At 51.1% G+C, this 13,008-nt stretch overlaps 3 protein-coding genes across 3 annotated transcripts; 2 read left to right on the top strand and 1 right to left on the bottom strand.

The window, feature by feature from the left end:
* Positions 1 to 1,315: 1,315 nt before the first annotated feature.
* Positions 1,316 to 4,693, top strand: QC762_202390 (uncharacterized protein; the record flags this gene model as incomplete). The annotated part of the gene is made up of 1 exon (XM_062887128.1): positions 1,316 to 4,693. One exon carries the CDS (start codon positions 1,316 to 1,318, stop codon positions 4,691 to 4,693), a length of 3,378 nt encoding a protein of 1,125 aa, XP_062746916.1.
* Positions 4,694 to 7,291: 2,598 nt separating this feature from the next.
* QC762_202410 (uncharacterized protein) lies at positions 7,292 to 9,012 on the bottom strand (the record flags this gene model as incomplete). The annotated part of the gene is made up of 3 exons (XM_062887129.1): positions 8,536 to 9,012; positions 8,422 to 8,479; positions 7,292 to 8,368 (listed from the first exon to the last, which is right to left on the bottom strand). Exons 1-3 carry the CDS (start codon positions 8,685 to 8,687, stop codon positions 7,292 to 7,294), a joined length of 1,287 nt encoding a protein of 428 aa, XP_062746917.1. The 5' UTR covers positions 8,688 to 9,012.
* A 988-nt stretch (positions 9,013 to 10,000) lies between these two features.
* Positions 10,001 to 12,857, top strand: QC762_202420 (uncharacterized protein). The gene is made up of 3 exons (XM_062887130.1): positions 10,001 to 12,144; positions 12,203 to 12,250; positions 12,311 to 12,857. Exons 1-3 carry the CDS (start codon positions 12,013 to 12,015, stop codon positions 12,503 to 12,505), a joined length of 375 nt encoding a protein of 124 aa, XP_062746918.1. The 5' UTR covers positions 10,001 to 12,012; the 3' UTR covers positions 12,506 to 12,857.
* The last annotated feature ends 151 nt before the right edge of the window (positions 12,858 to 13,008 follow it).

A 13,008-nucleotide genomic window follows, 5' to 3' on the forward strand; every position in this document is an offset into this window, starting at 1 on the left:
TGCGCGCCCTCGAACTCGACAGACGGACACAAATCCAACTCTCCAAAACCTGAAACCACCTTTAGGTTAACCTCAACTTCCAGGTTGCTCACCATACGACATCTAACCACGCCGGTACACGAGCACACACCCACTGCCAACTGCCTACCTTATACTGCCTGTCCTGCCGCAGCAGACCTCGAGCCATTGTTCTGCTGCTACCCGCGTCCTCGACTGATCAGCCATTCCCGACGACCACCTTGGCCTGCTCCTGGGCTGAGAGCTGCGGTACCGCCAGGACAAAGTGTCGGGCAATTTTTGTGTGGTTTTTTGGTCTCACCTCCTTTTCTCGACGCTGCACGCGCGCCACAAGCGAAACCGCATACCTCACCCAGCAATAGCGCTGCTCGGCTGGTCTGGCGCATTCGCCAAGCTACACACGGAATTCACTCCTCGTCTCTCCCCCAAGTTCCCAACCTCTGCCCAGCACTTACGGACCCGCAATCCCACCAGGAGACGAGCACGGGAAGTGGGCGCTGCTATAGGGTTGCTGAGGAGGACCTGTGTCTGCTGCAGTGCGGTCGGCATTCATCTTTTTGGACTGCTGCTGCTTGTAATAAGCTGTGTTTGAAGCAGGTCTTGTCTGTGTGGACCACCAAGGTTCCCCCCCCCCCCCACCTCCAAAGCTGCGACTCTCCAGGAAACGTCCCAATAGAGACACTTGCATACGACTGCCACCTCGCCAACCCGGGCTTCACAGCACAAGACAGGCTCTCGCACACACGGGCCACTCCCGCCCCATCCACCCCCCAAGAAGCACTCGACCTGGGTCGTACATGCTGTGTGTAGGTACCTAGGTCCTTGTTCCCCGTACCTGGTACCCACAGATACCGCAGGTACATCACTTACAGCGACCACTCACGACTGGTTCGGGTGCGCCTCGCTGCTCTTTGCTGATTGCGCGTGGGACTGGATCTTCCATCGCCTTGCATCTTCTCACACCCATACAACCACTCAGTCCTGGGCCCCTGGCCGTCCATTCCTTTATACTTCAAGAACGACACCCCCCTCCCCGGAGTCGACTGTCCGTATATCTATATCTTCCCCGCATTTCTAGCCATTGGCATCAACACACATCACAAGCACCATACCACTCGAAGAAAGATGCGACCAAAGGCTTCCCATTTCAGATAGTCCTCCAAGATCTTTCCTTGCCTGTACCGTGGCCCTCTTTGTCTCCACGTCCACGCCTTTGGGTCGGCAAAGCGGCTGCTCCCTTTCCTAGTGCCTGTCTATTTCCCGGGGTCTTTTCTATCCTGCAACAACCGTCGAAATCATGTCCGTCTTTACCGATTCACCGCGTCCATTACTGTCCTCCACCTCTTCTCCCATGACTCCCGATCTCCTCCAGAGCAGGCGTTCTTCACGCCCCAGCCAGGTCCGGACGGATCTGGTCCCTCCATCACATGCCCAGCTCGTCGTTATACCACCATCAGCAGTCAGCAACTCGTCCGCCTCCACCATGTGGCCAAGCTCGCAACATGGCTCGCCAACCCAGTCTATGGAGGCTGTTGCCAGTCTCACGACGGCCAGCTCCCTACAGGGCTCACCAGACTCGCTGGAGCCGGGGCAGGAAAAGGGGCTTGAGCTCGTCACCCCTTTGCAGCTTCCGGAGGCCATTGTCTCGAAGCAGCCTGACCAGACTACCACCACATTGTCTCGAAGAACCAGCAACACCTCACTCGGCAGCACCCTGAAGAGCCCCCTTGGAAGCACAACGGCCATGGCTGAGGCTAGCAAGTCGATGAGCCTGATCCGTCGAACCTCGAGCTCGCTTCGTAATAGGGCCAATGGCCTGTTCCCTCGAAGGGGTTCCTCAACCCATCCAAGGAGCCGGGATGGGAGCGTTGGTCCCGGTGTCATGCGAAGGAGGGGCAGTATGAGCAATCCCGGCACCCCCTATGACAATATCAGTCCCTTCGAGACTGATTCAGATGATGATGTGGTACTCGTGGGCGTCGATGAAGTATTTGGCGGTGATGGGGCCATCCGAGAACCAAGCCCTCTTGCTTCAACACAATTGGCCGCGAGTTTTGGCTCCGTTCCGCTCTCCCTCCGCCAAGGGACACCACTGACGAAAATCACCAAAAAGAACAACCGAAAGCGTATCGTTCTGACTCTGGACCCCGACTCGGCCAAAATCTGGTGGGATCGGACCAAGGCATCCAAGTGTGTTTATGTCGACGACATCAAGGAGATTCGCATGGCGGGAGACATTGGACAGTACTTGCTCGATGCGAAACTCGAAGAAAAGGACAGGCCCAGGTTCTTCTCCTTGATGTATGCGGTTCCAGGGAAGCCAGGGGTAACAAAGTGGCTACACCTCATCACCGACACAGACAAGGCCTTCTACGACTGGACCCAGACACTTGGAGCCTTCTCCCAGTACCGGCAAGATTTTGCGGCCAGCCTTATGGCTTTCAATGACGATGCTGTTCGTGTTTATTGGGACCGGGAGATGGAAAAGCGGTTCGGTGCGGTGCGTTCCAAGGAGGCCGAACAAATCGAATTTGCCGATGTTGAACGTGTGTGCCGAAACCTGCATATTCATGCGTCTACCGATTCACTGCGGAAAATCTTCAACACTATCAAGGGCAAGCCCCTGTCGTACTCCCAGAGCAGCAACCTTGGCCTCAACTTTGATGAATTTCTTGAATTTGTACGAATGATGAAGGCGCGAGAAGACATCCGCCGCGTATATCAAGAACACACCGCGAGTCAGGAGAGTGGTATGACCAAGCCCGAGTTCTTGCAGTTCTTGCGACTTGTGCAGTGTGAGAATGTCGATGAGGACTTGGCAACTTGGGAGGCCACATTCGCTCGCTTTGCGCGCAGGGGCAAAGCGAAGGATGCCGAGTCTCAGGGTGATGCAGGTCTTACCATGTCAGAGGCCGCGTTTGCCAGTTATCTTTCCTCTTCTTCCAATGCCGTCATTCCCAAAGCACCACAAAAGTACGACCTGAACAGACCAATCAACGAGTACTACATTTCCAGCTCCCACAACACCTACTTGCTCGGTCGTCAAGTAGCAGGCACCTCTAGCGTAGAGGGCTACATCTCTGCACTGATGGGAGGTTGCCGATGTGTCGAGGTCGATTGCTGGGATGGTGCTGATGATCAGCCCGTCGTCTCGCATGGTCATACGATGACCACGCGCATCTCCTTTCTCGAGGTCATCAAGACCATCAACAAGTACGCCTTTGTCAAGTCTCGGTTTCCTCTCTGGATCTCCCTGGAGGTGCGGTGCAGCCAAGCGACGCAGGTCAACATGGCCAAGATCATGATCGAGATCTTTGGTGACAAGCTGGTGCAAAAGCCTCTCGAGTCCTTCACTGATCGCCTCCCAACCCCGTCAGATTTACTGGAGCGTATCCTCATCAAGGTCAAGAAGCCGCAACAGCCCGACCCCGTCGAGCGGGTTGGTCGTAGACGCGGCAACAGCATGCCTTCGCCATTCCAACGCCCACTGCCAGACAACGGACCGGTCCCATCCAGTCCCCTCCTGAGTCCCACAGCGATGGCCCGCACCAACCGCATCAACACCATTACCGAGGGCAAGGTTCACGACACGCCCAGCAGCAGCCCCAGCGAGTGCGACAGCGAGAGCGAAAAGGATTCGGCAAGAAAGGTGGTCAACAGTAAGATAAGCCCGGTGCTCGGCGCGCTCGGAGTTTACTGTGTCGGTATCCAATTCGACGGCTTCGATACTCAAGAGGCCAAGTCGTTCAACCACATCTTCTCATTCAAAGAGAAGACGTTTGCGGAGAAGAACCAACCTGGCCCATCGAAGCAGGCGCTCTACCGCCATAATATGCGGCACTTGATGCGGGTTTATCCCAATGGTGGGCGCATCACATCCAGCAACTTCGACCCACTGATCTACTGGAAGCGCGGAGTGCAGATGGCGGCGCTCAACTGGCAGACATTTGACCTCGGCATGCAGCTGAACCAGGCCATGTTTGCTGGCGGAACAGACCAGTCAGGTTATGTTTTGAAGCCATTAGAGGGGCGTCAGATCCAGCTCATGCCCAACTTGACCGCTGATGAATGCGTGGGCAAACGGCCGCGCAAGAGGGTTTCCTTTGATATTGATGTTATTTCAGCCCAGCAGTTGATGAGGCCGCTCAATCTCGGAGAGAAACGGACGTTGGATCCCTACGTCGAGGTTGAAGTCTTCCTTGCCGACGACAAGAGAAACAAGAACAATGCCGTCTCCAACGTTACCGTCGAAGAGTCGAAGCGCACCTACCGCTCCAAGTTTGTTCGCGACAATGGCTTCAATCCCGAGTTCGACATGTCCTGTTCGTTCGACCTGACCACCAAATACCCGGACTTGATCTTTGTGAGGTTCAAGGTCAAGCAGGCCGAATCCAAGGGTTACAATGAGAAATCTCCTCCTCTGGCAACCTACACTGCCAAGCTTTCCAACCTCAAGCAAGGCTACCGCACAATCCCACTCCTGAACAAGGAAGGCGAACAATTCCTGTTCTCCACTCTCTTCGTCAAGATCCGCAAGGGTCCCGTGGAGGTGTTCATGGCTGATTATCAGGAAGAGGCCCCCAAGAACGGGAACAGACTCAAGAATATTGGCAGGAACGTCTTCAACCAATCCAACACGAGCCCCAAGTCAAGCATGGACAGCGGCCGTTCCTGAGAGCCCTTGCACACCCCCTACAGCAACAAAAAAAAACTGGACTTTCCACTTCCCCCTTGTATCAATAACAGATTTGAACGGGTTTTCCTTCTGGCACAGCCATCTGAGCCGCTGTTTTCATCATTTTTCCACACATTTCTGTTTTCTGTTCAGGTTGAATCTATTATGAAATACCCGGTGGCTCATATCATGTATCATGGATAAACAGTGCTGGGGTTGGAGAGGTAGCTGTCTTGACAGCATTGTGTTTTATTTTTCTTCAACTTCTTTTTTCATGTGTGCTCTTCCCCCTGGAGGAGGAATGGTCTAACATGTGAGCACTTTTGGGCAAGGGAGGAATCATCAATTCACAGGAGCAGGGGTTTGCACGGGACTGGGGGGAGGGAAATATTTGCATGTATGTTTTGTGTGTAAACAATACCCGTTTGACACAAACAAAATATTTGATGAATGTCCTGGAGACGCATGGGTTACAAAATGGAAATGGGACTGGGGGTTTTATTCAGATTTATTGTTTTTCTCTTTTTCTTTTGTTTTTTCTTTTGATACCAAGCATGATACCAAAGCATATTTTGGAAGATAGGGAAATTGGGAAAGGGAAGGAGGAGGCATATGTGACAAACATGATTTTGAACTTTGGCGGCGCAAAAACCTTTTGAGGAACGGGGGTTGGTTTGGGTGGGTGGGTGGCTAGCTTAGGTGGTGTTTGTGGTTTTTTTTTTTACATTACATAGAGGAAATTCAAAGAGAAGATGAAAGCCACGAGATGAACAAACATATTTGGACGGAGGTTTTTTTTTTTTTTGTGATGATGGTTGCTATTTTGCTTTGCAGGATTTCGTCTGGGAGTGTAACCTTGAGTGGGCTTGGGTTGTTATAAGGGTGTTTGTTGTGTGCTACGCAGCTGGAACAGAAGAGGTAGCAGGGGTTTTGGATTCATGATTATGACCGAGGGGAAGAGATATGGCATGGTTTCCATAAGGGCAAGGGGGTGTGTGTAATCTCTGGGAATTGTGAAATCATTTTCCTTCTAGCTGCTAGTCAGCGCACGAACTTCATTCATTCTTTTTTTTTCTCCCTGTTTCTTACAAGTTCTCATCAGCATTCTCAAAAGATTCATAGGAACATGCATTTTGAGGAAGGCCATAATTGTCAGGGCATAGATGGGACAAACAACCCATGAAAAGAAGGGTTTACAAAGATTGGGGTTGACCATTTGTGTGTATGTGTGTTGTGGGAGAGAGGCAAACTTGATATTTCATGGGTTCATACTACATTGGGGTACTACATCACAAGGATTAGGGAAGGAGGCTGTTTGTTTGGGGGAAGTCAGCTGCATAGCATAAGCATCATTATATACTCGTTGAGCGGCTCACGCTGCTGCTGTTACTCTACGATACCTATACCCATTCTAATCCGCTGTGAACATGCACCCCCCGACCCAACCCACCTTTTATTCCATATGCTCGTAGATGTTTTCTGTGATATTGTGGTAGGAGGAAATCCTCCGGGGACGGGGGGTGGGGAGGGCAAGCCATGATGAAACTGAAATGCCTTCAGGTAACTTGGAAATATACCTCTCTACCTTACCTCTGAGATCCACAAAACTCAACTACTACACTCGACTCTCTGCCAAAACCCATTTGTAGCATTTGCCCCCCAGAATAATCTCAGTAGGTGCCTGGCTCATTGTCGCGAGTCAATGACAATTGGAAGGTATGCGGTGATGATCAACTTCCATTGTCATCGACTCTCACACAGCCCGCCGTATTCCCACCGTATCTAACTAGGGTACCCAACATTTGCGGTATACACCACGAGCCAAACCACACAAGAAGCCATATTCAGTCATCAACTGTAGTACTCATATAGTAGCCGCGAAAAATAAGGGAGCACGACATCAAAGCTACAACTCCCTACCAAAGTCATTGACATCACCACTCTACATTCTCACTCCCTGATACCTACAGCCGCGCTGCTTCCGGACCTGACCCCGGCACGCCGGAAAGTCACGGGTACGGTAACATCCCTGACAGGGACAGGCAGCAAGGTGTGATTCAGCTATCAGCATCCAGCAACGAAAATTACCATAAACTTCAAGCAATTTCTCATCCTGTATCAGATTGATGTGATTGGTGGTAGAGCTGATCAGATGATCGAGATAGGAGTGACCCCTGGAAGAAATCACATGTAAACAATCGTGGCCTTCAGTCTTGAGCTGAAGCAATTGTACTGGTGATAGACATGTTGCCATGGAAAACTACAAGATGGAGATATTCATCACGGCGGCAGTAACATAACCTGGTGGGAGTTACTAGACTCAACGTACATAGTAATTGAGTAAAGTCTCGCTGCATTGCCTTGAGGCACTACGTACATCTAAGAATATCATCTATGAGCCTTCGCTATGCATAGCTACCGATAATAGTAGCTAATAGACCTAATGAGATCATAAGCACTCCTCCCCGAGTTTCAAGCATGCATCCCAAGATCAACTGTAGAGCCAAACCAAATCAATGAAAAAGCCTTTCACAGTCCAAGCCAAACAATAAAACTCACCGGCGAGCCCCCTCCTAGCCATCAACCCACTCAACGAGATCACCACTGACCTTCCAAAGCATCATTCTTCTTCTCAGCTTTCTCCTCGGTCTTCTCCTCGCCCCAACCATTAACACCCTTATCCTCCTCATCATCCTTCTTGTTACCGAAGGTCTTCTTGGCCTGGGCAGACACAGTATACACAGTCATACCCGCCGACCCCAACTTTGTATCCACCATACCAGCCGTAAACTGGCCCATAAAGCGGGCGTAGTCTTCCGACTTGCGGATCTTGCACTTGCTACCCTCGGACTCAGCGTGCTGGGCCAGTGCTGCGTTTGTGTCAAACCATTTGGAACACACTGGGCACTGCACTTTGAAACCAGTGGTCGGATGTGTTAGAATGTGGTTTCGGAGACCATTGCTGGTGGGGAACGACTTGCTAGACAAAGCGTCACTACATAAGCTTATTAAATTGGGCCGTTTTGACGAGTCATACATGCACCTGTCCCTAGGACACCCGTACTTTCTGGTATACTGGTTATAGTACTGTTTGGGGTTCCAATTGGGGTTGCGAGGATCGTGTCTGTCGTAGACCGGTCTCTTCTCAGGCTCTCGCCAACCTTGAGCTTGCGCGGGGGCGGGACGCGCAGGAGCAACAGCGGGGGTGGTGGCAGGACCAGTGTAGCTCGGGAAGAGCACCCTCATGTCCCCAGCCTCACTTGACTGTTCCGAATGGTCGCTCCCCGGCCCAGTCAGCAAATCGCCCTTCTGACCAAACGACATCATCTGGAAGGCGACGGGATCCGGCTTGTGGCTGCTGTCAACCAGAGGACGGAGAGAGGAGAGGGTGTCGCCCGCGGTCTCGTCCTCCGTTGTGGAAAGATACTGGGTGTAATGGGCAGGACCCTTGTTACTGCCGCTCCAAGCGGTGAAAATGGCAACCTTGTTCTCATGTTGACCAGGCACCATCTGAAGCTGGCGGGCAAATCTCAAGGCTTTCTCTCGCTCCTCGTGGAATCTCTCATTGGAGATTGTGTTGCATCGGTTCTTTTCGATGTGATCCACGAAGCCGCTCATGCGAACAAAGGTGGCTTTGCAACCGGGGCAACCCATTTTCTGGTCAATCTGATGGAACTATATCTAGGGACTTAGCTAAGAGTAACGCGTGCAGTCAGCAGAGTCCTTACCTGCTTGTAGTGCATCTCGGCAGCACCCTCGGTGCGGAACATCATCATACATTTCTCGCTGTTGAGAGAAAGAGGTTAGGGACAAGCGGGGAAAACAAGAAGCCATAGACAAACCAGAAGTAGTGTCTGTTTCCCTTCGCATACTCCGTCTTCCAGTGATTGATCATCGTCTGCTTGTCATCGAACGAGGCCTTGCAGGTTTGGCAGATAAACTTCGACTCCTCTGGCTTCTCCATCTCGTCCATGGTGTTAGACGACGACACCATGACCGTATAGATAGAGGAGGAGGCAGAGGAAGAGGAGGAGGAGCAGGAGGAGGAGGAGGATGATGATGATGGAGAGCATAAAGAACAAGTGTGGAAGAGATGGAAGAGTATAAAGAATAAGTTTGTCACGCGATTCCGACCTCAAAGAAGATGAGACGAGGAAGAGGAAGAAGAGTTTAGTTGGGATGCAAGTTTCCAGCAGCAGGTAACCTAAATTTCAGAAGACAAAGGGCAAACAGAGTTTGGCTGACCGTGCAATGATTCGACTTCAACTGGCAGGTACATCCTTTTCACCGGTAGGCCGACGTTTTCCATTTTCAGCCGGTCGGCAATAGTGGGCAAATACCTATGAGGAAAGAACGATGATGCCAGTAAAGGCTCCCGCTACTTGTCAAAGACCGGAAGCATCAGATATGGCAATTGCGGGCAGACGGGACTGTACCTTATGATGTCTGGGATCTTGAGTGCTACGAGATCATGGGGAAGATCGGTCTAATATCATGTGTATATGGGGGCTACTGTGCAAGTTCTGTTCTGGCAGTATGTGTAGAGGTCTGATGCCTACCAGGTAGATGAGGTGAGTACATGTGGACAGACTTTCATGATTGATGATCCTATCTGTTGTTGTGTTTGCCCAGCCACTTCAAGCAACCGCGCGGTAATACAACCATGACAATAACAATAAGTTCGGCAAACATACAAATCTTCACAATTGACATCAGAGAAGATACTACCGGTCACCTACCTAGGTATGTTTGATCCATCAAGCTGCACACTCCCAACATCTCATCACAAGATGCTACTTCCTTCATCTTCACACTCTTCGCTGGCGATATCGCCCCCCATATCCAGATCCAAGCCTCAACCATCATGCCCGAACAATAGCATCCTCCTCCTTAAAACCAGACATTAAACAAGGCTGTATACCTAGGCCTGTGGATGTGGCTATTCGTAGTCAAGCCATGCAGCATATTTCACCCCTGACCCAGCACCTGTGCCCGATACAAACAAGGGGTGTTGTTACTTTAGATCCCAAAACCGATCAAAGATTTACAGATCGACGAATCACCCGCCCTACTCCCTCCCCATCTCCCTGATCTTCAGAAAGCCTTGCTTCACCCCCCAGCATTGTTGTCGCCAAACATGAAGCAATGCACGATGTGTTGTTTTATTCCTCAAGCTCAGGTGAGCTGATAGTGGCAAAACCCACACCCACGCCCAAGATCCTCCCCCTTCGTGAGCTCCTCTATACGGCAATTGATGGACTACATCACCCCCTACAGTTCAACCCAACCCCCAAGCATATTCTTTGTCACAGTAGGTAGCTTCATGTTAGGATTCCTCATCGAAAAAAGAAAAATAAGCCTGAATACGCAGTTTAAGGTGCAAGTAAGGAGAAGTAAGTAAAACACCAGCATTCGAACCACGTATCTCAACTAGTTATCGCCACTTTGGCTCTCATCAATTCCTTTCCCACACCTATGCAATGTAGGTACATATTCGACCGGTCTATACGTGACATACATTCCCACCACAACCAAAACCCACAATCCTACATACGTCAGATCAATACCCTCCTAACGCAAGCCCATTACATACGCAGGATCCGGCTCTCCTAACCCAATCCACAAACCCCCCCATGTTATTCCTCATCCTGCCCCTAAAAATGCGCCTTGGCTTGATATTCCCTTCCAGTCACACATCTGATCCCAGGAAGTGAGTGGTTGTTGTCTCAATGCAATGCACCATGCAATGTGCGTACAATCATACCTACAGCCAGCCAGCCAGCCAGCTTGCGGCTGACCAACCAATCCCAGCCTTTTGTTCCAGGAATCCTTCCATTGTGCAGGAAATTGTCCAAGACATGTCTTCATGTTCGTTGGAATAAGCCCAAGGAGGGAACCAATATCAGTTCAGAGATCTCTTTCATGAGGTTTATGAGGGAACAATGACGCGGCTCTGCTGTCAGTTTCAGCCGCCTACTGGAGTTGCTCGTCCAGAAGCAGAAAGATCTCGGGCGGTGTAGCCACCTCGTATTTACTCTCAGAGCTAAAAAAGCTGATCAAATGTCAACATGAGAGATCAAAACTTTGGCGAGCGGATACGGTGATATTTTGAAGACATCCGGGGCTCCACCACCCGGGATGTATCACCCAGTTTGTGTCAAGTCCATTGAGGCTTAAGATGAAAGTGCTGCTGCTGTGGTTCTCTGCGAGGTGATATGAGGCTGGTATCTCGCCGGGCGCTGACCAGCTAATGTAGGAACGGCTGCCCGTAATCCAGTAATACGAATGCTATTGACAACATGCATCCACGCCCGGCCTAAGTAACCAAACAAAAGCCAAGGACCAAGAAAAGGCATATCTTGAACATTAATACCATGGATCAAACAGAAGATCGGCCGTAAATGAACACCGAGATACAAGCTCTAGACCGAAGCACTGATCAGAGGTTTGAGGACAAGGCGAGCTTCATTGCAACCTATCGCCGGATCAACAGACAGCCTCAAACGCTAAGTCGATGTGGACGATAACCTCTGCGATGAAACGAGAAGATCACCTCGATGCACCCACAAGCCATGGGCCAAGAGCATGGTTTGAGCCACGAGAACCGGGTGTGGCAATCTTTCCGAAGAACCAGGGAGACGGATCAGCAGATCGCATTTCGTGCAGAAACTAAAAGAGACATCCGGGAGATTCTGCCGCCGGGCGGCACCTGACGATGATACACAATTACCGCAGTGTCGTTTATCGGTTGAGCTACTGCGAAGCTGATAGGGCTGCAGACAATCCGTGACACTGGGCCCCGTGAATGAGAGCAAGGGTGACATAGCGCCTGGCATGATGGCGCTGAAATGGGCACCCTCCGACCCGGAATCATATGGACTAATTCAAATGAAACACATGTGTGTTTCTGGAGGAGGTAGAATACTGAGGAAAAACTGCTCAAGGGCAAGTGTGTGGTGGTTTTGGCGTGAGACGAGGCGAGAAAAAAGTGAGGCGGACGAGGTCAAGCTCTGGGCAACCAGTAGAATGGCACCTTGGAGATTCCATACATGCAATACTGTGCCTTCCACGAGCCTGTAGAAGGATGTCCCTGAATGGCTAGAACCAAGAAGAGCACTAGGATGGAAGCGGTACTGTACTTAGTGACATTCTTCTCAAGCCTCCTCGACCGTAACCGCGCTTCAACTGACCACCTCAGCCAAGGACCTTGGTTCAACACAGGCATATAAGGACACCAGAGTTCCCGTTGCTTTGACAATGACGATGACAGGGAGCTCAGTACCTTTTCCCAACATTATCATTATTTCCCGTCGCCCAAAATGTCGTCTTCGCCGCCTGAATCGATGAACAGATACTGGATTCCCAATCTGGATATCCACAAAAAGGTCATCACTCAGGAGCTTCAGTATTACCTCGGACCCGACGCGAGCGTGAGGCCTTTTACTCGAGAGGTGTGAAAAAATGCCCTTCCGTGAGGTTTGCGACAGGCTGACGAGTGCAAACTTTCAGGGTGAAGATGGCTTCTTGATCACCACACCAGGACCTTGCCTGTCAGATGTGAGCCGCCGATTCCACACCAGAGCTCCGATCGAGCCCCAACGTTGACAATGCCCCCAGGAGCAAATAGACGACATATGCGTCAAGTCAAAGCAGCTGTGGGAGAAACAGGCAGCAGCGCGTGCAGCCGGCAGTTCGAGCAAATCCCTCAAGCGACCTCTTCACGCACCTGTATCACTCGGGAAGTCGGGCGGCACCAGTGAATCGTCCAGTAGACGGAGAAAGCCCAGAAGCCATCGGGATGACAGACGATGAGAGTTTGGGGGATACCCACTATCGGGCACGAGGTAGCTTGGTTCAGATCGTTTCGGATGCCTGATGAGGGGACAGTAGCAGAGGGATCAATGTGGAACGTGGGGAAGCAAGCCACAAGGGGCGAATGGTGAAGCAGAGTGACTGAAGTTGGCGGTTTGAGGTGCATGTGCCATATCGATTGTTGTGTTATGGTGGTTGTAGAGTATTTGGTCGACCAGCAATATCGTGCCATCTGGCAATGGAACGGCGTTTTCCTATCTTCGGCGGATAACTGCAGTGCATGATGCGCGTCGGATTCTGCAACCGAGAGAGCTAGCCCAAATTCGAAAGCCTCCACTCGTTCCAATTGGAATATTGCTTGTTTCCCTCGTGCATCTGGGACCCGATGAAAGTCGCCCGAGACAACGTAGGCGATATGTTGTGACTTCTGTTGTGCGGTGTTGCGGCGCGCACCAAGAGACGTTTATGGCAGCCGTGTGGTCATTCACACGTCCAATCGCCCG

The sequence above is a fragment of the Podospora pseudocomata genome (assembly GCF_035222375.1).
Source record: "Podospora pseudocomata strain CBS 415.72m chromosome 2 map unlocalized CBS415.72m_2, whole genome shotgun sequence".
Classification (NCBI taxonomy): Eukaryota; Fungi; Ascomycota; class Sordariomycetes; order Sordariales; family Podosporaceae; genus Podospora; species Podospora pseudocomata.